At 40.7% G+C, this 21,849-nt stretch overlaps 1 protein-coding gene across 3 annotated transcripts in view; it reads right to left on the bottom strand.

Moving 5' to 3' along the window:
- cacna1ab (calcium channel, voltage-dependent, P/Q type, alpha 1A subunit, b) overlaps positions 1-21,849 on the bottom strand; it is a 108,615-nt gene that overhangs the window by 41,637 nt on the left and 45,129 nt on the right. For 2 of the 3 annotated variants that reach the window (XM_085355562.1, XM_085355561.1), the window contains exons 1-4: positions 1,368-1,474; positions 907-1,044; positions 343-544; positions 80-244 (exon numbers count right to left, since the gene is read on the bottom strand). In XM_085355562.1, coding sequence (XP_085211688.1) covers positions 80-244; positions 343-544; positions 907-1,044; positions 1,368-1,468 — 606 coding nt within the window. In that variant the 5' untranslated portion in view covers positions 1,469-1,474. Of the gene's footprint in view, positions 1-79; positions 245-342; positions 545-906; positions 1,045-1,367; positions 1,529-2,078; positions 2,179-12,097; positions 12,205-12,402; positions 12,463-13,646; positions 13,777-13,982; positions 14,116-15,024; positions 15,333-21,849 lie in introns of those variants that run through there. The other variant, XM_085355563.1, reaches the window with a different exon arrangement.

Raw genomic sequence — 21,849 nt, 5'->3', positions numbered from 1 at the left:
CACACATAGACAGGAAAGCAATGAGAACGGCATTAGTGACATATGATGCATTATACTTCACTCAGAGGGCGACTTCTACCTTCATCATGAGGACGATGGTGTTGAGCGCGATTAGAGCCATGATGCTGTACTCAAAGGGCGGAGATACCACAAACTGCCACATACGATACTGGAAGCTCAGTTTGTTCTTTGGCATGTGGCGAGTCAGAGGCCTGGCATTGATGGCAAAATCTATACAGGCTCGCTGGATGAGGAGAACAGAGGGGAGGCGTGTTACGGTTAATTTACTTTTGGGACAAGACATCTGAAAAAGCACAAAGCAACTTTAATCTCTCTCCACACCTCATTTTTTTCTAAGCTGTAGTCCTCCATCATCTTATCCCCCTGTTCCTGGAAGGTGATGATGATGAGAGCCACAAAGATGTTTACAAAGAAGAAGGGGAAGACAACGAAGTACACCACGTAAAAGATGGACATTTCCATCCTGTAACCTGGGCTCGGGCCCTGATTCTCAAAGGTGGAGTCCACTGAGTGCTTCAACACCCTAAAAAAAGGGAGAGATGGAGGAAAAAGGCTAAATAAAAATGTACTGATACATATATTATCATCCCCAGTGGCTCAGTTTCACTCATTCAGTTCAGTTTTACATTTTATTTACATACAGCAGCACCAAATTCAAAAATTCAAATTCAAATTTTATTTGTCACGTACACAGTCATACAGAGTACGATATGCAGTGAAATGCATATATTAACGATCGTTGCTTAAGAGAAAAGAAACTTTTTGTGTGCTGAAGTAAAACTCTCGCTGTCACAAAGTAAAATTTGTATATCAGTAACAAATTTGATCAAAAAATGAGTTTATTATTTGTGTGTGGGTTTCTGTGTGTGTTTATAATCCACTCACTGTGGCCAACCCTCTCCAGTTGAGACGGTGAAGAGGGTGAGCAAGGCCCAAGCCACGTTGTCGTAGTGGAAATCGTACTTCTTCCACTCCCGCTTTTCAGCTTTAACTTCATCTTTCTCATATACCAAGTACTCGCCCCTGGTGAGATGGCACAACATGTTTTTTTAAATAATACAAACACATGAAAAACATTAGCCAATATGTAAAAATGTACGTTCACAAAAGCACCATAGCTATATGTATACTCATACTTAAAGGTATATTTCTGCTTTGTTTATATTTGACATAATAATAAGTTGGTTGGTTGGCCCAGTGTTCAGTAATGGCATTTTCCTATTGAAAAAAGCAGAATGTATTATGATGCCGAGCAAGCTCCTCTAGGTGGCAGTATAGCCATAAAGACTGTAACATTTATTTCTTGGTAACCAAAGACCGCCTCCCCAGAGAACACCTGAACCCACCTGCAGTCGCGCTCAAACTCCTTGGATTCATCTGTGCAATGGAAGAAGTGACCTTTGAAGAGCTGAACGGCCACCACAGCAAAGATGAACATAAAGAGCATGTAGACAATCAGGATGTTCAACACATTCTTCAGAGAGTTGACCACGCAGTCGAAGACAGCCTGCAGGGCAGAGATGGAGACATTTACAAATGTAATGAAGCCGTCTGAAAATTCTTAGGAGATGGCAGAGACAACTTTTAGAAAAGATTTTTAAAATGTAATTAAATTTGTTTGTATTTATATAGCGCCAAATCAAAACAACAGTTTTGAAGTGGTTTTATATTGTAAGATAAAGATGATACAGTAATAGACAGAAATTTCCAACAATCAAATGACCCCGTCTGAGCAACTGTACATGGCAACTGTGGGAAGGAGAAAGTCCCTTTTAACAAGAACCGGGCTCAGGGGAGCCATGTGCCCCACGGTTAAGGGTGATTAACTATAGTTAATTAAAACCAGGAAGTCTGTAAATCATCACAGTGTTTTTGCACTTTGGGGTAACACATTTCAGCTAGTTTACAACCTGTAGGATTATGATCCCCAGACAGATGTTGTTTTTCCCTCTTTTGGACACATTTTCAGCAATTTTGTCACAGTCGAGGAATTCAGTGAGTATTCAGTGAGTATAATGTTACCTGGGAAAATAAAAGTGATGGGCAAATGGCTCTACCTTTAACTTGGGGAGACGTTTGATGGTCTTAAGAGGTCGCAGCACCCTCAGCACACGAAGGGATTTGATTGTACTGATGTCTTTACTTTTGTTATTCCCCCTAGAGTTGATCCAAGGAATGACAAAAAAAACACAACGTTAGAAAAACATCTCAGCACCAAGTGGAGAACTGATGGGATGAAACAAAGAGCTCTTACCAAACCCTTTGAAATTATTCAACAATTATATTTGATAAAGGGATGAGGTGGGGTGAGGGACATTTTCATTAACTTTAATTTATCTTTTAAACATAACTTCTGTGTGGAAAACTAAAACAAAAACATATGATACGGCCTTGTATAAAAATCATACACATAACATTTGTGCGGACAGTCGCTTCTTCTGCAGGAAAAGAGAAACTTTGAACTGCACGTCAAACATGAAACCGGTGGGAGAGAACGTGTTCGGTTGTCTGACCGTTTGGTTTCATGGACATCGAGAAGCATCGCGACCTTTTCTTAAAATCTTCACTATCACACAACAAGACATTCACTCATTCCATACTGACAGGCATCTCCCGGCAGAGTGCCCAGCCAAACCTCTTTCTTTCTTTTTCAGTCATGCGCTGTTAGGTTCTCCAGGAGAAATGGATGTTTCGATTTGGCAGCATGAAACGTGAACTTTAAGTATTACATGGCTAGGATTATTTTTGATATAATCCTGAATTTGTTAAAGTTTAATGGACGTGTCTCCGATACGTTTCACATAGCTTCGTTTTTGTTAAAATCAGCTGTCACGTTTTGGATTTCTTGAAAGAGACGAGGGCAGTAGACAGAGGCTATGTGAGACACTTTGGACATGTGACATTGCTAGCAGAACACAATATTACATGTTGTAACACAAGCAAACACCAGGAGTGTTAAATGAGCCATGAAAGTGACCAGAGGAAATTATCTTGGGCTGAAAGTCAAGCGTTCTCAGTCCTGTGTTTTTAAATGCTTGTTTATGCCTGAAATCTATAGCTAAACATTTATTTGTGATTTGTGTACCCATATACCAATATCAGTGAAGAAAAAATTGAGGTGCCAAGGAACTAAATAGCTCAGTTGATCTTAACAGTAAGTGGATGGGCCACTTTGGGTGACAAAAACCAGAGGCCGGAGGCACTGGAGGCTTGCCAAAGCCAGTGCAGAAAAGAGGTTGTCCATCAAGAAGGAGCTCTTTAACTATGAACTCAGTTCCTGTGACAGAAAACATAAGACAATTCAATTCTTTGCTGATTGACTGAGTCGGAGCCTTGGCAGTTCTTCGTGTCTGCACAACAGGGTTTGTGTTGGTGCGTGTGTGTGTGAGAGAGTGGGACTAAATCGATAATCAATAGGAATTCCCCTTTGAAGTTGACTCCAGGCAGCTTAGAGTATTAGAGTAAAGCCAAGTAAGGCCAAAGGTGTTGGGAATTAACAATATCCCTGCACATACAGACACGCACAAGATCTCACACATGCACACTAGCATAATAGCAAAGGCAGCAGTCCTTTTAGTTTAATGACTGACATATGATTAAATGTTTTTGGTATTCTGCCAAGTAAAATGATGTATGACAGAAAGGGGAGCTCGTTAAAAAGCGGAATAAAGTTAAATATAGTTAAACACCTGTGATCTGTGAAGGACTATAAAGTCTCTTCTTGAGGCCGACGACTCTCATGTAAAAATATCACAAAATACTTTGTCTTGCATTTCAATGTGGGATTATCTATGACATTATCTATTGATAGAAAGTTGCCTAATTTAGCCCAAAGGCACATCTATAGTAATAGCCTGTATTTCACCTTCATCTGTGTAGCAACACAACCACACCAGTAGAGTCTTGCAAATATTCTACATTTTCTGGGTGACAAAACAAAAGATACCAGACTCAACACAATGGGTTTTCCTGACCACCAGATGTATAACAGCCACAGAATGCACTTGCTCAGAAGCTTTGCAGCGGTGTTTGTAAGGTGTAGAACAATAAGTTTTCCCGTGGGAGTTGCAAATTTTGCAAAACCACATGACTTTGCCTCGATCAGGTGCAAAAAAAAAAAGCTAATGTGACATTTAATCTGAAGGCCACCAGGACGCAAAAGACTTCTAGTCGTCAAAGGAGCTTGCAAAGAAAAGCGTCAAATGGTCAATGGTCAATGGTCAAATGGTCAAATGGTGGAGAGTCCCAGATATATCTGGGACTCTCTAGTCCTACAGAAGGACTACTGATCGCTCTACAGGCTTTCCTGCTGATGGCAAAAACGCTCATCTTGAGGCTTCAAAACAATGGCCGGTGTAATTGTAGCTACATGCATCTTTTATAGATTTAATTTACTGGTTAGGCTCTGCATTTCCTTAACCCACCACTTGGGGCTGGCTCCTAAAGTGAGTTGCGTGCTAAAATGTCTAACTGTTGAGCTGAGTATTTATGATTGCACCAAAAATTTGTTTTGGATGAAATTCCAGCAGGTATCAGTGTTTCTAGGATACACACCCATTTTTTTCACTAGTATAGAAAGTTAAGTTTTATATATTATTTTTATATGTTTCCACAGTTAAAAAAGGCTATTTTCTGTGAATTAACAAAAAGCTTTCTGATTTATAATTACAGAACAGTCTGGCCAATGAGCCACCAGAGGTTTTTATGTGATTTTGCACATTTATTTCTTACAATTTAAGCCCAAAGAGCCATGCACTTAGTTTTTTATATTAAGATATCTTAGGGATTCAACTTATTTACACTAACAGGAAGAGTTTCATCAGTCCGGTCTACTTGAGATGAAAGCGGGCTCCATGTGGCCCATGATGTAAAATGAGTTTGACATTCCTGTCACATGGTTTGTAGATGTACCTTGTAATGAAAATTTCATAGCCTTATTTAATAGAATTACACTCCATGCTTTTGTCTAAATTTGGTCACTTCTGGGACTGAAAAACAAGATTTTGGAGAAAGACATAGCAAGGCTTCAAAGTGCAAATTCAAAACGCTACGGATGACAGCATGATGGCTATGTCTAAGGTAAAAAAAACAAAAAACATTTGCTGTTGCAATTTAGCCAAAACAAAAACATAAATTCTAGGAAATTAGGTTAGAATACAGGCCAATAACAGGGAGGGACACACGCGCAGAAAAGGTTTATAGCCTCCTTTAGAAAGAGCTTACAAAACGACAGTGGGGGTGGGGTGTCACTTTGATACTATTGTTCTGGTAATTTTAAGTTGTGCGTTCATTAAACAAGGTATTATTACAAATCAAAGCCTTTAAGTCAAATCTACTGAGGTGTTTAGATGGTTTCCTGTGGTTTGTGGACACAGCGGTGGAAACGAGAACAAGTGGAAATGATACGGCGAGAATGAGTATGGATGACAAGAACAGTAAAGAAAGAAAGAGAGAGAAGCCAATTTGACCCGGTGATGGAGAAAAGAAGACAGCAGGATAGAGCAGGGCAGAGGAAGGACTTTACCCGCTGACGCTCCTGTTGAGTTTCCCCGAAGATGGAGACAGCAAGAGTCAGGGACAGCGACAGAAAGAAAGACCGAGAAAGAAGACGAGAAAGAAAGGAAGAGGGGGAGGGAAGGGAAAAAAGACATAGAAAGACACAAGCACACGCGCACACACAGATACACACACATACACAAAGAGGCCAACAAAGACAGACACAAGAGAGAGGGGGTTTGGTAGAAACAGGAAAAAATACATTCACATGAGAGACAGACAAAAAAGGACAGCAAGATGGGCATACCTGCATACCCGATTACAAATACACACCCTCCACCCATCAACACACACACGCATGCACACAGATTATTCCTTTCCATGCCCACCTCGTCTCCATAAAAAACACTGAGTGGGATACCGAAATACCTGTCAGCTAGAATATCACTCAAAAGTTTAGTGTAACTTATCAGAAATACACTATACTTAATGACTAAAGGAATCACTAATCATATATTACTTATGATTCTTAATGGAATATGTACATAGGTACACAGAAGCCCATTTTCAGTAACCACCACTCTGTTTTTCCAGCAACACATCGCATTACCTAATGCAAATTCCATCCATCTATTTTCTTATCGATGTGTCCAACCCTAATGTAAGCTTATTATATTAAAATGATTATTGATCTGAATATTTATTGAGCCAAAAACCACTTTACATTTGGCTCGTTGGGGCTCTGTAGCATTAGGCAATGTTGGCTTAATTACAGTCTTAAATTTTCACCTTGAAAAAAAAAACAATTTCTAGTTTAAAAAAAGATTTAAAAAGAAAGTTTGCAACAGGGTGTACGACTCCTTTGAGAAAAACTGGTGGTGTTCTGTGAAGGACGCACTACAGGCTGTCACATGATACCGTTCATTCCTTTGAAAAAATAATACTTTCATATTTTTCATTTTTTGTCATTTTGAGACAATAATTAAACACATATTCTCCAAACCAACTAGCAAGTGTTCTTTTTCTTTTTCTTTTTAGATCAGCACAACAGTTTTCAGTGCTGACCAAACTGGAAAATGATTTCTAATCATCGGTTCCTTTGAAAGGATTGTACTGATATTTATCCTTAAGCTGCTTTACTTGATTTAGCTTAATATTTTCTGTTTAACTGAGCTCCTTTTCTGAGCTTCCTGAGCTATGTTTTTGTCCAGGGAACACACTGGAACAGTGCTGGAATGAGTCTTTTAAAATGGGCTGTATCGCTTTATGTAGATATTCCCTTAAAAATGATAAATGATTCATGGTAACACACATGAACAACCTCACATTTTATACTTAACTGTTTATCAAGTGGTCTTAAGAAATACCTTTCCAGGCTTTCTGCAGATTTCATAAAGTTTTTATTTAACATCGGCTCCTTTTTTAATACTCAATTTTAAGTCCAGTCCTTGTACCTGAGCTTTCTCAGAGGAACGTTTTGGGGTTTGTGTTGTTTCTTTGTAAAACCACTTAACACTGACTGTGAGTTATTCACAGATAAAAACAGCACCTAACTCAAGGAATAAACCAGTGTTGTGGCTACACAATTTTAAAATCATTTGTTCACATTTCTGTAGCTGAAGCTACTAAAAAAGCCAAAGATAACACAGTTTGACATGGAAACAGGGAGAAAATGCTGAGGTGTGCTAAATTACACAAGAACTGGACTGAAAATCAGCGGCGACACATCTTATGGAGTCATAAATCTGAATTCAGACATCGACTTCATCGAAGCAGTCTGGGATCATAGTAATATATTATGCTAATATAATATAAGCACATAATGTAATGCTTTTATATTTTTTAGAACATTTTGGCTCAAATCAATCGAATGCAATAAAAACGGGGGCTGTGTAATTTATTAAATAACACTACAACTCTTTAGAGTAGATTCTGTAACATGACATATAATGTAAAAGATTTACACTTTAAAATAAAATATAATAATATAGTTTTGTTGAGCCTCTTCGTGCCTCCTTACGTTGCAGCAATGTACCTTTTATTCCATCAGTGCTGCTTTACTCTCAGGTACCTTATTGAGCTCTGCAGTTATAATAAGAGCACTTCTGTGAATCAGGCCCCCTGCTGAGACTCTAGACGTGCAAATCTTCCCTCCCTCCTGGCTGTCTTTTGCTGCGGCCTGCTGTGCTACCATCTCTATGAAGAATTACCTTCACGGCTGGAGGAGGAAACTCAATTGCTGCATCCATTTACACCAATTCTTATCTTATCACACCATAATGATCAATTAGACAAGGCCTACAGCACAAATTGCCCTCATTAGATCTGCAATCAAATCTAGCGGGATTTTATCAAAGCTTGCTTTGCATGCACATCTACACAGGAGAAGAGAAAGGCGTTAAATCTTTCCAAGTGGCCGGTTCCAGGTTTTCTTGACACGTTAGAGCGCATAGATATATACACAGGACATCCATCACGAGCGGACACTCAAGAAACCAGGATTTGTGTGCACTTTCCCATACACACACACCGTCAACGGGAGAGGAAAGACACTTTCACAGTGTACTGTGAGTGCATGCAAATTTCACTAATGACACTGTATCATTCAGCATTTATTTTGGAGAATGAAAGGTGCCAAAAGCGTGGTTGTTGTGTTCAAAACCCATAAAAATACGAAGCCATTGTACTGCGACCATGCTAAAAAACCCTCTGTACAATGGTTCTGTGATGTACCTGCTTTTAAAGAATGTCATGCGTCAAAGTGGAATTACACAGGTGGGAGTGAAGCCTTCGCCCCCTTAAGTAAAAATGTCTGGTAGCTCAGCCCTGAAGCGGATGGTAGGATTGGGGAGGCAAAGGAGAAAACTACAAAGAGGGCGGAGAGAGGAGGCGAAGGTGTGAGGGGAAATGGTGCGAGAGCATCCTAAAGAGAAACGGGAAGGGTGATTCAAGAAGTAAATAAGGGGAGAGGAGAGGGGAGGAACACCAGTGCAGGGGGGCAGGAGGCATCTTCTTTTCAGTGGCGAGTCATGCTGGGGAGGGTGCAGCAGTGGACTGATTTTTAACTTGCCATTACAAATTTATCATCCATCTGAAACAATTGTTTGTGTTTCTTTCTAAAGTGGTGGAAAATTGTCACCTTTTACTATTTATATATTTTGCTATTTATACTTGTGTGTGTTTGACATTTTCCTTGCCTAACCAAAATAATCTAAAACCCGGGTACTATAAGTGTGTGAATGGGTGTGTGAATGGGTGGATGACTGCATGTGTAAAGTGCTTTGGGGTCCTTGGGGACTAGTAAAGCGCTATACAAATACAGGCCATTTACCATAGGTGGTGCTGGATTGGTGCTTTTAAAGGTAAAACCAATTAAGACCTTATAATCAATTAGGTATAAAAAAGTTACTATTTTTATTACTATTAATATTATCTGCAGTGCTTCACCAACAGTGTGACAAGTTCAATTTGTAGAGTATCGCCTTATAATTTGATACCCTATTTTCTCTATGCTGTATTTGCCTGCATCTGCAGCTTCCCTGGTCAGCTAACATCTACTCAAATACTGACCAGCGCATATGTGTTCATTCACCCTTCAGCTACACCATAACTAATACTATGTTGCCCTTTCTTTGTCCTCCTAAAATAAGGGAAGGATACGGGACTTCGGGGAGCCTGGGATGTTTGTTAGCTATGGATCTTTTGTTGGTTTGTTGGGAATTTGGAAGCCAGATCAGTGCTTCTGGCTTCTTACAGACACACTTCTGGGCAGTTCTTTCCTACCTTATTCACTTCACCTATTAGTTCGTTACATTTTGTGGCTGATTGATATGTATGAATGATTGTACATAGTTGAGCTGAGCTGATTTTGTGATGATTTAGAAAAGAAGCAAGTAATTGTTCACATTGGGTGAGAATTCCACTTTCTGGCCTTATATCACGAATATAATTTGGTATACTCTGTGTCTTTGGACTCAGTACAAAGTGTCACAAGTTGTGGCATTAAGATCAAATGTGATTAAGTGTCAAGAATTAATCAAAGAATCGAAGGATATGGTAACAGCTAGCATTTGATTTAATCTAACAATGCGCTCGATCTGTCTAATCTGTGTAATCTGTATTGATGACCTAAATCCACAAAATAATAATTTGATAAAACAAAAAAGCTTTAGTACTCTCATCAAGTATCATTTTATGGTTGTCAGGATGCTGATTTAATACCAATCCCAGTTTAATACTTGATACTATTTTCGGTACCTCTGCAGTAAAGAAATGAGTAAATGTTCTTTTCTCCTTACGTTATTGTTTTTCTTCATATAACCTGTTTTAAAAAATGTTCTTCATAACAAAAATAAATGTTTGGATTGCTGTTGTGATTTTCTAAAAAAAAATAAAATAAGAAAAACAAGAAGCTTCACTTCACGTCACATTCCGATTTCTTACCCCTTAAGTTTTCATGCAGTGGTGCTGTCTCTAAAACACGCTTCATATTTAATCTGAACACTCCCTTACAGTAGCTATTTGCTCAGATACAGATGCCATATTTAGGAGATAATCCTTTGCTTAAAACATCATGAACATAGCTCTTAGTGATGCTGTCTACTGTCCATCACAGCAAGTGTTCATGTAGACACTAAGTAAGACATGCAATAGGCATCCAGAGAGCTGAGGAGAATGCATGTTTTTATTTTCTACCAAACACAAACACACAAATGATCCCTTCAGCTGTATCCATCGCAATAACGTCTACTAAATCATTCCATCCACTACACCCTGCCCCAGCATGCCTTGCTTATTACCCTCCCATGTACTTTCCTGGGTCGTGCAGAAAAAGGAGAGTTAAATACCTGTGCCTCCAGTTTCATTAACATGGTCAGAATGGTGGAGGAGTATGTGTGTACATTTGAGTGTGTGCTGGCAAAAGAGAAGTAAGGAGGGACGCTGAGGAGATGAGTCCTTCCTGGGACAAGTGTTCTTCCAAGTGGCGGATGTAGAGCCTGGGCAATTAAAGGGTTAAAGGTGTCTGGGGCGCCCTCACCCCCACGGAATGACTAATTTTGACCTCCGGACAGGGGCATGGGGAAGAATGACGAGGTGGAGGATGTTGGATACAATGGGTTTTGGAGAGTGGAAGCTTGAATGGTGCATTTGGTGGAATCTGAATAATCAGGAGCGGATAATAGGAGTTGTACTCAACAAAGATTGGAGGTTGTGGTTTGTGGGATTAATGGTAAATTAGGGAGCAATGGGCAACACCTCTTCTTAACATACAGCATGAAAATTCAAAGCAGGAGTACTCTACAGCCAGATGTGAACCATACGGCGAGCAACTTTGCACTGTTTCAACAACGTTGAATAAATCTGCATTTAATCTGATGGTGTTCATTTCTAAATTGAGTACCATCAGATTTTCTTACATTTCTTCCACTGTATCTTTGTGCCAAATGTATTTTAAATATATAGCACATTCTAGTATTATTACTTAGTTCCTAATAATGTTCCTCTGTAGTCCACCCTTAGATATCTCAAAAACTGACACTCATGGCCGACAGAGGATGAATCTTACTAATTTTGATGATCTCCCAACTTTTCCTGTGGGAGTTCTCATGGCATACACCCAGGGGCTGTGGTTCAGTACGGAGAGGCCAACTAAGATCATAGAGAGCAGTACAGCACTCCCTTGCTAGGTTACTCTCTCTGCCATATGTTAGGAACAACAGAGGTGTAGGCGATGACACTGAGAAAACGGGTAGGTGAATATAGAGAGGGGGAGGTGCTGATATGAGAGAGGGAGTTGAAAGGTGTTTGACGAGAAGGCCTCAGCAGGGACATGGGCTGAAGAGGACCTGGGGGGAGTGTTGGTAAGCAGGGCTTGGGGGATCTAAGTCAGGGACTGAGATGCAAGAAAAGGGAAGGAAGGACGAAAGAGATGACTCACGGCCTGGTTAGAAGGAAATCAGAGTGGCATGGATTGGCAAACAGGGAAAAAAGGGATCGGGAGCAAGGAAGATTTGGGAGGAGAAAATGTTGATAAGGAGCAGGTTGCACTTTATAGCTTATAGACAGTTGTGTGGGAAATGATTTGGGAAACTCTTACAGTGGTTGAAATGAAGATGACAGTATAACAAAAAGCCTCTTTAAATAAAAGATGGTGATGATCTTTTAAGTGTGAAATATCAGGGATACATTTTAGTTATGGATCGCCGTCAGTTGTCGAGATGAAGGTGGCGACTGAACATCGAGAAAGACCTGCTGATATGATGACACATGTGATGGCGGCCAATACAGAAATAGAGATGAAAATGGAAAGGAGTCAGCCTACAGAAAACAGAAAAGACTGGGAAAAAAGATGGACAGAAGCAGAAACGGGAACAGAGCGAAGGGGATACTAGACAAGAGGGGATGATGAGCTCTGACGCAGAGCAGACTGAGACAACAGGAGGGTGGAAGCCGGGCCTCGCCTAGTGTATTGGACGTACACGGCTGACTGACAAAGGTCTTTCTGTCAATGGTTAAATGTGTGTGTGGGTGTGGAAGGATAGTGGAGTAGATGAAGAGGAGGATGGGGAGGGGAACTTACGTGAAGGCGAAGGCCACCAGAGCACCACTAACCACTATAAAGTCCAGAATGTTCCACAAGTCACGGAAGTAGGATCCCTCGTGGAGAAACAAGCCCAGCACCACCATCTGGAAGACAAGGAGTGTGCTCAGCATGATATATACTCATATACACACATACACAGGGACACTGACTTTACCCTCTAAAGCACGCTGGCCTTAACAAATACAGAAACACACACACAAACAGAGGACGCCTCATACAACTGCACAAAAAAGGGCTCAAAGTAGAGAGTCACACACAGTCGCACTGTGATACTTTGTTACCTTGATCAACATTTCAAATGTGAAGACTGCTGTGAAAACGTAGTCAAAATTACGCAGCACCTGCGGAGGGACACAACACCATGAGATAAATTAACATATTAGAGAGAGCAGATGAATCAGAGTGAGAAAAGATGCGACAAACGGAGGAGAGATTAGCAAAGAAAAAAAAGTACACACTAGAAAGACAATGATCCTAGTTCTAAACCTATTTTAGGTTTCCATTTTCAAACAGCTCAATCACAAAATCCACTTGCCGTGAGTGAGATTATTCATAATTTCTTCTCTTTTGTCATAATATTTCTTTGCGGTGTTAACCTATCCTCCACATTCTCTAAATCTTGATTTAATGTAATAACAGAGAAAAAAAAGCTACTAAATATCCAATCTCCATAAAGACATGTGTTGATGCATGATCAGTCATCCAGGTAAGGAAATACGTCTTTATGGAAATCCCAAAAAGTTGATTCTGTTCATCGTGATGTAGCATTTTCAGTGGGAGGTGACTTCTTCAGTCTCAGCTGATGGCAGGTTTTCCCAACCCTCCATTTACATAATGACTAAGACGAGCACCAGTGACGATGATCAAGAATCATCATGGTTAATGATCAAGAAATTGACCCCACAGCTTATTTTTTGTTGGTGGTGTTAGTTTCAGTCATTATGCAAACGTACTGTTTATAAGGTTGGGGAAACCTGGGTTGATGAACAGAATCCGCAAAGAGATATTTGCATGTGATCTATAGCCAAGGGCCTACATTGGTAATAGAAGCTTTCTGGTTTGCATTGCTACCGACCAATCCTGTTTGAGTAAGCTTTGGTTGGATGCAAGGAAATCCATCGATGGAACAGGAAATCTTGTGTGCCGGATATGAACTGTCGGTTGCAAAACTGCAAAATATCTGCCTTGCAATCACTCCTTGTTATCACATGTGGGTGTTATCAATAGGTATGTAAAAAGGAAATATTAATTAGGATGCTGTGATACCTATGATTAATATGTATTATGAACAATTTAGCTGTAGCCAAATCCTTCTAGTCCTAGCACAAGCTATTTATATCACCACTGCTGACCTCTTCACTGACAGGATTTATTAACAACTAATAACTTTACTTTAAAACCATATACTATTCCCAGATCTTGCTAAAAGTTCTCAAAATATTCATTTTTATATCTGTTGTACACATCCCATCAAAAAAGAAGAACGATGCAGACAGAAAAACACAAACACATAGTCGTGTCTCACATCGTTTTGCGGTGACTTAGGGTTGACAGGGTCCTCTGCAGCAAGAGCGATGCTGCTCATAGCGATGACAGAAAGGATGGTGAACTCAAAATACTTCAGAGTCAGGATATAGTGACAGCACTTCCGAAACCTGGCGCAGACACACAGACGCGTGTGCATGTTAAGAAATAATAAACAAAAAACCCCACAACACATTAAATATGAAATATGTCTTAGGCTGTAAAGAAAAACTTTCCTTTACAATAACTTTTCCATATTCTAGAAAACAGCATGGTACAAAGCTTGGAGCTTGTGTTTGTGTATAAACACAGACACACACACAGAGTATATACTCACGGGTTAGTGGTGGACAATATGAAGCAAGAGCTATAAGGAGGCATGGGTTTGGGGCCATCTTCATCTCCGCCCTCGCTCTCCTCCTCTTTCTTCTCCTCACTTTTCTTCTGGTCGGTGTTGGCGTTCTTGTTCACTAAGAAAATCCAGCAAAGAAAACAGGGAGAACTCAGAATCGACAAACACAAAGAGACAACGTTTGACACATAAAGACTGATATTGCACTGTTGTTAAGTTCAAGAGGAAAGCCAACAATTTTAATTTAGGTGTCACTGCAGTGATATTATGCACAGTATTATAGTACAGTCAAAAACATGTTTTAAAAATAAATTAAACTGATAAAAAAAGTTAGACTGGGGTGCAGTATTGTAGTGAACTGCTCATGAGGGACCACTGGAGGGCGCTCTTTATTGGTTGAACAGGCAGCAGTCTGGAAGCAATGGTGACTGTGAACGTTTGGTTTAAGGTAAAAATAAAACTGCAGCCATGCAGTTTAGTATTAATAAAAAAAGGTGGAGGCCAGACATTCGTCTATTGCCATATCTAAGTGTATACAAATGCAGTTTATTGACCACATTGTCCACAATCCTATGTCCTTTCAGTAAGCGCAGGTAGCTGCTGCAGCAGAAATTATCAGGCATTATTGGAGCGTAAGGAGTGCATATTATTATAGTTGGGTACCTGCCAGAAAGGTTTTTCGTTACTGCGTTAGCTCTCGTTGCATTAGCACTACATTTTATTGTTGAAAAATACTCTGAAATACCATGAAGGTATAATGGCATCAGAAATAAATAATATTTTAGAGTATAATGTTTTTGCAATCTGACCCATAAAAAAAAAACACACTCTTTTATACATTTTTGAAAGTATCTTTGACGTGTTTCTCGAAGAGTCTTCTAACGTTAAAGTCAGTACAACCAGTCAGAAGTACAGTTTGTACTGCATTAATGTCTCTCTGTCTAAACTAGAAGATGCCTATCAAACAAATTATAGACCCCAAAAAGCCATCTTTAGTTTTATAGTCATACGAGCCTCCAAGATTCACCTTGTAAGATGGCGTTGGTCGAGGGGTAAGGGTAGACAGGGGGCATTTCTATGGCTGTGTAGTCAGGTTTAACCATGCTAGTGAGAATCAAGCTGTCCATGCTGTGAAGCAGCGTGTGGGTATCAGCATCGCGGCAGTTGAGCAGGTTATTGACATGGTCAGGATGGTCAGGGTGATCTGGTGGTAGGGCGTAAGGGTGCTCGTGGGCATTGGCCAGCTTGCTGTTGTTGCGGAAGTTGTCCAGGTCCTCATTATACTGCTGTATAGGACGGGTGGTAGAGAGGCTTGGTCCAGTACTGTGGTGTTCCCTGATGAAGGAAAAAGAGATGGGGGAGATGTCACAAGAGCAACGCAGAGCACACAGAAGGGCAGATTCTCTACCAAGGCCAATATCCTATGATGCACTTGATATGTGTCTTTATATGGTTGTAATACATAGCCTGGTAGTTTTAATTTAAAAGTCTTAAACTCTCAATAAACAGTCTTTACAAAATTCTAAATTCAGAACTAACATTTAAAATGGCCTTTTCATTTCTTTTCCATTCTATTATTTCATTGCATTTCCTTTTCCTGCTTTCTTTGGGATTACCTACAAAATTAGCAATGGGAGTAACTATGGAATTAGCTGTGAAATTAGCTAATAGATTAACTATTGTATTAGCTATTTCACTTAAAATTTCCCTAACTCCTTTGATCCTTGTAGACAATGCAATACAAATTAGCCATGTGGAGCAATGTAAGGAGCTATCTGATTGGTTACAAAGACACTGCAATTTGCATTTATAGCTTTGCACTGTTCAAGGACATTTAGCCTAGATGTTCACTGTCTTAAAATGTGCAACGCAGATATATGAAGAATGTTAAGGAACACTGCGATGAAATGGAGCCCTGATCAACTAAGTGTGCAGTAGATTTAATCAGTGAACAATTTGGTTGAATTTCAGATTTTAAATGGATCTGTTTGTTAGTGAATGACAACTAGCTCTGGGAGATGAGGTCACACCCTCATCTGTCCTAAACCATGTTCATGGAGGATGTTACAACATTGACAGACGATGACCTCTCAGCACTTTGAGTCAGCTTTTTGGCACCAGGGACCCTCATAGCAAAACAGCAACTTGGACTTCATGCAGTAAATTCTACCTTTCTGGTGTTTGATTCTACTAATTGCTCTCTCATTTAACCCACAACTAAAATCAGTCCCAAAGAGCTGGGTAAAAATATTAAGAAGGACATCTAGCGTGAACACATTTGTACTTTTACTTGTTCCGGGAATTACATTACTGAACAGTAAATCTATTAAAACAAATGAATGTCTTCTTTCATTTTGCATTACGTTTTGTATATAATATGAACAGGACTGCAGGCTGTTGAATAGATCAAATCACTAAAGTCATACTGAACAAAATGACCAGGTGAGTTAAACTAATTGACCACTTTTACAAGTTTTAGTTACATAACTGATTAAAGATCATCAAACTGAAGTGTGCTACCATATTCATATTCATATTAATGTACAGAATTCACCTGCTTGCTGCTACTACTGCACATTCACCCAGTGTATATACTATATGTGTATATATATATATATATATATATATATATATATATATATATATATATATATATATATATATATATATATATATATATATATATAAATATATAATGTTCTTCCTCTACCCCCCCCCAATTTTTGCACATGTCGAGGAGCGTGTCAGGCTACATTTCACTGTGTGTTATACTTGTATAACTATGCATGTGACAAATAATAAAGAACCTTGAACCTACCAAAGGAGATAGAACGTTGGACCAGGTGTACACCAAAATGGCGAATGCATACAGAGCCCAGGCTTATCCCCGCCTGGGTAAATCAGACCATCTCTCCCTTCTGCTACACCCAATATACACACAAAAGATCAAGAGCACTGGGATTACAACCAAAACCGTGAGAACATGGCCGCAGGATGCTATTCCGATGCTTCAGGACTGTTTCCACTGCACAGACTGGGATGTATTCAAGGTGCAGGACACTGACAATCGTGTCGCATTGGACAGTTATACCTCCACTGTCTTGGACTACATCTGTTTCTGTGTGGACAATGTAACAACTTGGAAACGACTCCGTGTGTTCCCTAATAATCCACCCTGGATGACACACGGAGTTCAACAACTTATTCGAACGAGGAACAACGCTTTCAAATCCGGGGACCAGGAGGCATACAGTGCTGCCAGGGCCAACCTGAGAAGAGGCATCAAGACTGCCAAGCAGCAGCACAGGAGGCGTATCGAGGCCAGGTTTGAGAACAACACAAACCCAAGGCAGGTCTGGGAGGGCATCAGGGCTATCACGGACTACAAAAGGAGAACACCATCACCCTCAGCCGACAGTTCTACTCTGGCTGAGGATCTAAATCTCTTTTATGCCCGTTTTGATAGGGAGAACACCGACCCTGTCCTGTCCCCTCTCCCCTCAACCGACCCTGCTCCAGTCCTGAGCACTCATGAGCTGAGGCGTGTGTTCCGGAGCATTAACACCAGGAAGGTGGCCGGGCCAGATGGAGTGCTGGGCCGGGTGCTAAAAGACTGTGCTGCGGACCTGGCGGATGTCTTCACCTCTATATATAACACCTCGTTGTCCTGTTCACTGGTACCATCCTGTTTCAAAGCAGCAACCATCGTTCCCATCCCAAAACAGTCAAATGTCACATGTCTGAACGATTTCAGACCTGTGGCACTCACCCCCATTCCCGCCAAATGCCTGGAGAGACTGGTCATTAAACACATCAGAGCTGCTTTTCCACCATCCCTGGACTCGCACCAGTTTGCATACAGGAAGAACCGGTCAACCGAGGATGCCATCGCCACAGTGCTGCACACATTACTGAAGCACTTGGAACACAGGAACACCTATGCACCGCTCCTCTTTGTAGACTACAGCTCGGCTTTTAATACCATCCGGCCATACAAACTCCGTCCCAAACTCCACCAACTGGGACTTAACTCCTCTCTGTGCAACTGGATTGTGGACTTCCTCACTAACCGTAGACAGAGTGTCAGAGTGGGTAAGAACACCTCTTCCACCCTTGTGGTCAACACCGGTGCCCCTCAGGGGTGTGTCCTGAGCCCTCTGCTATACACTCTCTTCACCCATGACTGTATTTCCTCCTGCGCGTCCAATCTCATTGTTAAGTTTGCCGATGACACTACAGTGCTCGGACTTATATCCAACAACGATGAGACAAACTACAGGACAGAGGTGCAACAACTAGAGTCATGGTGCCACGACAATAACTTGGTCTTAAACACCAAAAAGACCAAGGAGATCATTGTAGATTTCCGGAGGAAGGGTCATAACAACCATCTGCCTCTCTTCATTGGCAGTGAGGCGGTGGAGAGGGTGAGCAGTTTTAAATTCTTGGGGGTAACTGTGACCGAGGACCTGTCCTGGGGCAACCATATCACCTCAGTTGCACGGAAGGCCCAACAGCGCCTCTACTACCTGAGGAGACTGCGGAGCGCACACATTCCCAGATCTCTGATGTTGAACTTCTACAACTGTGCCATCAGCAGCGTTCTGACGTATGGATTTCTAGTGTGGTTCCCCAGCTGCACCAAGGCCGATCAGCAAGCACTCCAGCGGGTGGTGAAAGAAGCTGGCAGAATTATTGGAACAAGTCTGCCAGAGATTAGTAATATCTTCCCCTCTCGCTCAGTATCCACAGTATCCTGCGGGACCAACATCACCCTGCGCGCCACCTTTTCCACCTGCTGCCCTCAGGGAGAAGGTACAGGTCTATACAGGCCAGAACATCCAGACTGGCCAACAGCCTGTATCCACAGGCTGTGAGGCTCCTGAACTCTCTGCCCCCCTCTCACGGACAATAACCATATCCAACTTCTTAATAGCACTGAACTGGTCTGCATTGGTGCATCATATCTTTATTCTCTTTCCCCCCCTGCCCCCCCCCCCCCTTTCTTAAATAGATAACTATCATATCTGACATCATATCTCACAGTACAAAAATATTGAATGGGTTGCATTGTTGTACTTTGTCATGTTTCTCAGGTCTTTGTCTGAATTTCTTATGAACATTACTTGTCATGTTCTCATGTTGTTGCTAAGGATTGTCTTATTGCACTGGAGTCACACTGGGTTAAATATTTACACTTGGGTTTTAAGGGGTATTTATTATTTTCTTCATTATTTTATTTACGGGTTGTACGGAAGCCCCAAACACAATTTCATTGTTCTCTGACAATGACAATAAATACTTAAATAAAAATAAATACTAAGTAACTTTAACCTTTTATTTCATTTTTTTCAGTGTACAATAAATAAATTAACTACATACAGTGGTCACTCGCTATAACGCGGTTCACCTCTCAAGGCCTCGCTGTTTCGTGGATTATTTTTTGTGCAATTTTGCATGCTTTTTTTTTTTTTTTTACAGCTCATTGTGTTCTGCATCCTGATTGGCTGTACACCACTGTCAATCAATCCCGTGCCGTGTCTCCTGTACAGCACAGATTGCGTTCAGCTTGTCAAATTTACATAAATCTTTGATCGCTAGCAGCGTGACTCTGAAGTGCTGCACTGCATGTTTGTACGTTTTCTCCCCAACAAACACAACAATGTCAATGAAATGTTTTGCACCGTCAAAGGCAACCGCGGGTGACTTTGGTTTTATTCTATAATACTGGACTTGTTTTTCTACAAGGGTTTGAACGTTAAGAGTGTTTAAACAAGAGAGAAAAGTGTGAACATGTTCATGCCTGTCTGGAAAAAGTGTATAAAGTGTGTAGTGAGGGGTTTTACAGCCTTAAAACATCTATAATAATTGTAAAAAATAAAGCTACTTCGGGGATTTCACTTATTGCAGGTTATTTTTAGAACGTAACTACTGTGATAAACGAGGGACCACTGTATACAGGGAGTGCAGAATTATTAGGCAAATGAGTATTTTGTCCACATCATCCTCTTCATGCATGTTGTCTTACTCCAAGCTGTATAGGCTCGAAAGCCTACCACCAATTAAGCATATTAGGTGATGTGCATCTCTGTAATGAGAAGGGGTGTGGTCTAATGACATCAACACCCTATATCAGGTGTGCATAATTATTAGGCAACATCCTTTCCTTTGGCAAAATGGGTCAAAAGAAGGACTTGACAGGTTCAGAGAAGTCAAAAATAGTGAGATATCTTGCAGAGGGATGCAGCAGTCTCAAAATTGCAAAGCTTCTGAAGCGTGATCATCGAACAATCAAGCGTTTCATTCAAACATCAACAGGGTCGCAAGAAGCATGTGGAAAAACCCAAGGCGCAAAATAACTGCCCATGAACTGAGAAAAGTCAAGCGTGCAGCTGCCAAGATGCCACTTGCCACCAGTTTGGCCATATTTCAGAGCTGCAACATCACTGGAGTGCCCAAAAGCACAAGGTGTGCAATACTCAGAGACATGGCCAAGGTAAGAAAGGCTGAAAGACGACCACCACTGAACAAGACACACAAGCTGAAACGTCAAGACTGGGCCAAGAAATATCTCAAGACTGGTTTTTCTAAGGTTTTATGGACTGATGAAATGAGAGTGAGTCTTGATGGGCCAGATGGATGGGCCCGTGGCTGGATTGGTAAAGGGCAGAGAGCTCCAGTCCGACTCAGACGCCAGCAAGGTGGAGGTGGAGTACTGGTTTGGGCTGGTATCATCAAAGATGAGCTTGTGGGGCCTTTTCGGGTTGAGGATGGAGTCAAGCTCAACTCCCAGTCCTACTGCCAGTTTCTGGAAGACACCTTCTTCAAGCAGTGGTACAGGAAGAAGTCTGCATCCTTCAAGAAAAACATGATTTTCATGCAGGACAATGCTCCATCACACGCGTCCAAGTACTCCACAGCGTGGCTGGCAAGAAAGGGTATAAAAGAAGAAAAACTAATGACATGACCTCCTTGTTCACCTGATCTGAACCCCATTGAGAACCTGTGGTCCATCATCAAATGTGAGATTTACAAGGAGGGAAAACAGTACACCTCTCTGAACAGTGTCTGGGAGGCTGTGGTTGCTGCTGCACGCAATGTTGATGGTGAACAGATCAAAACACTGACAGAATCCATGGATGGCAGGCTTTTGAGTGTCCTTGCAAAGAAAGGTGGCTATATTGGTCGCTGATTTGTTTTTGTTTTGTTTTTGAATGTCAGAAATGTATATTTGTGAATGTGGAGATGTTATATTGGTTTCACTGGTAAAAATAAATAATTGAAATGGGTATATATTTGTTTTTTGTTAAGTTGCCTAATAATTATGCACAGTAATAGTCACCTGCACACACAGATATCCCCCTAAAATAGCTAAAACTAAAAACAAACTAAAAATTACTTCCAAAAACATTCAGCTTTGATATTAATGAGTTTTTTGGGTTCATTGAGAACATGGTTGTTGTTCAATAATAAAATTATTCCTCAAAAATACAACTTGCCTAATAATTCTGCACTCCCTGTATACGCTGTGTGATAATTGTGTGATTTTAACTAGAACCTACAAAATTGTACAGTACTCATGTTACTTTACCAAAGTTTTGGTGGCTAATTGTGCTGCTTAATACTTTTTATTGTTTAGATTCGACAATCAGATTTTAAATGGATTTGAAATGTTGTGAATAACACAAATGAACTTCAATCAATGGTGTCCTCACTAGTCTTTAATCATTCTATCTCAGGTCTTTTAACTCTTAACTATCATAAAGTTATGACAGCTGGACTGAGGAGACATTTATGATCGTGGCTCAAGAGTTGGCAGTTTGTCTTGTAATCGTAAGGTTGCCGGTTCGAG

Source organism: Diplotaxodon limnothrissa, linkage group LG6 (assembly GCF_057381915.1).
Source record: "Diplotaxodon limnothrissa isolate DT_005_m linkage group LG6, D_limnothrissa_male_GT1.1, whole genome shotgun sequence".
In the NCBI taxonomy this organism is placed as follows: domain Eukaryota; kingdom Metazoa; phylum Chordata; class Actinopteri; order Cichliformes; family Cichlidae; genus Diplotaxodon; species Diplotaxodon limnothrissa.
Note: the sequence above shows the minus strand (reverse complement) of the source record. Positions and strands in the feature narration are given on the sequence as shown.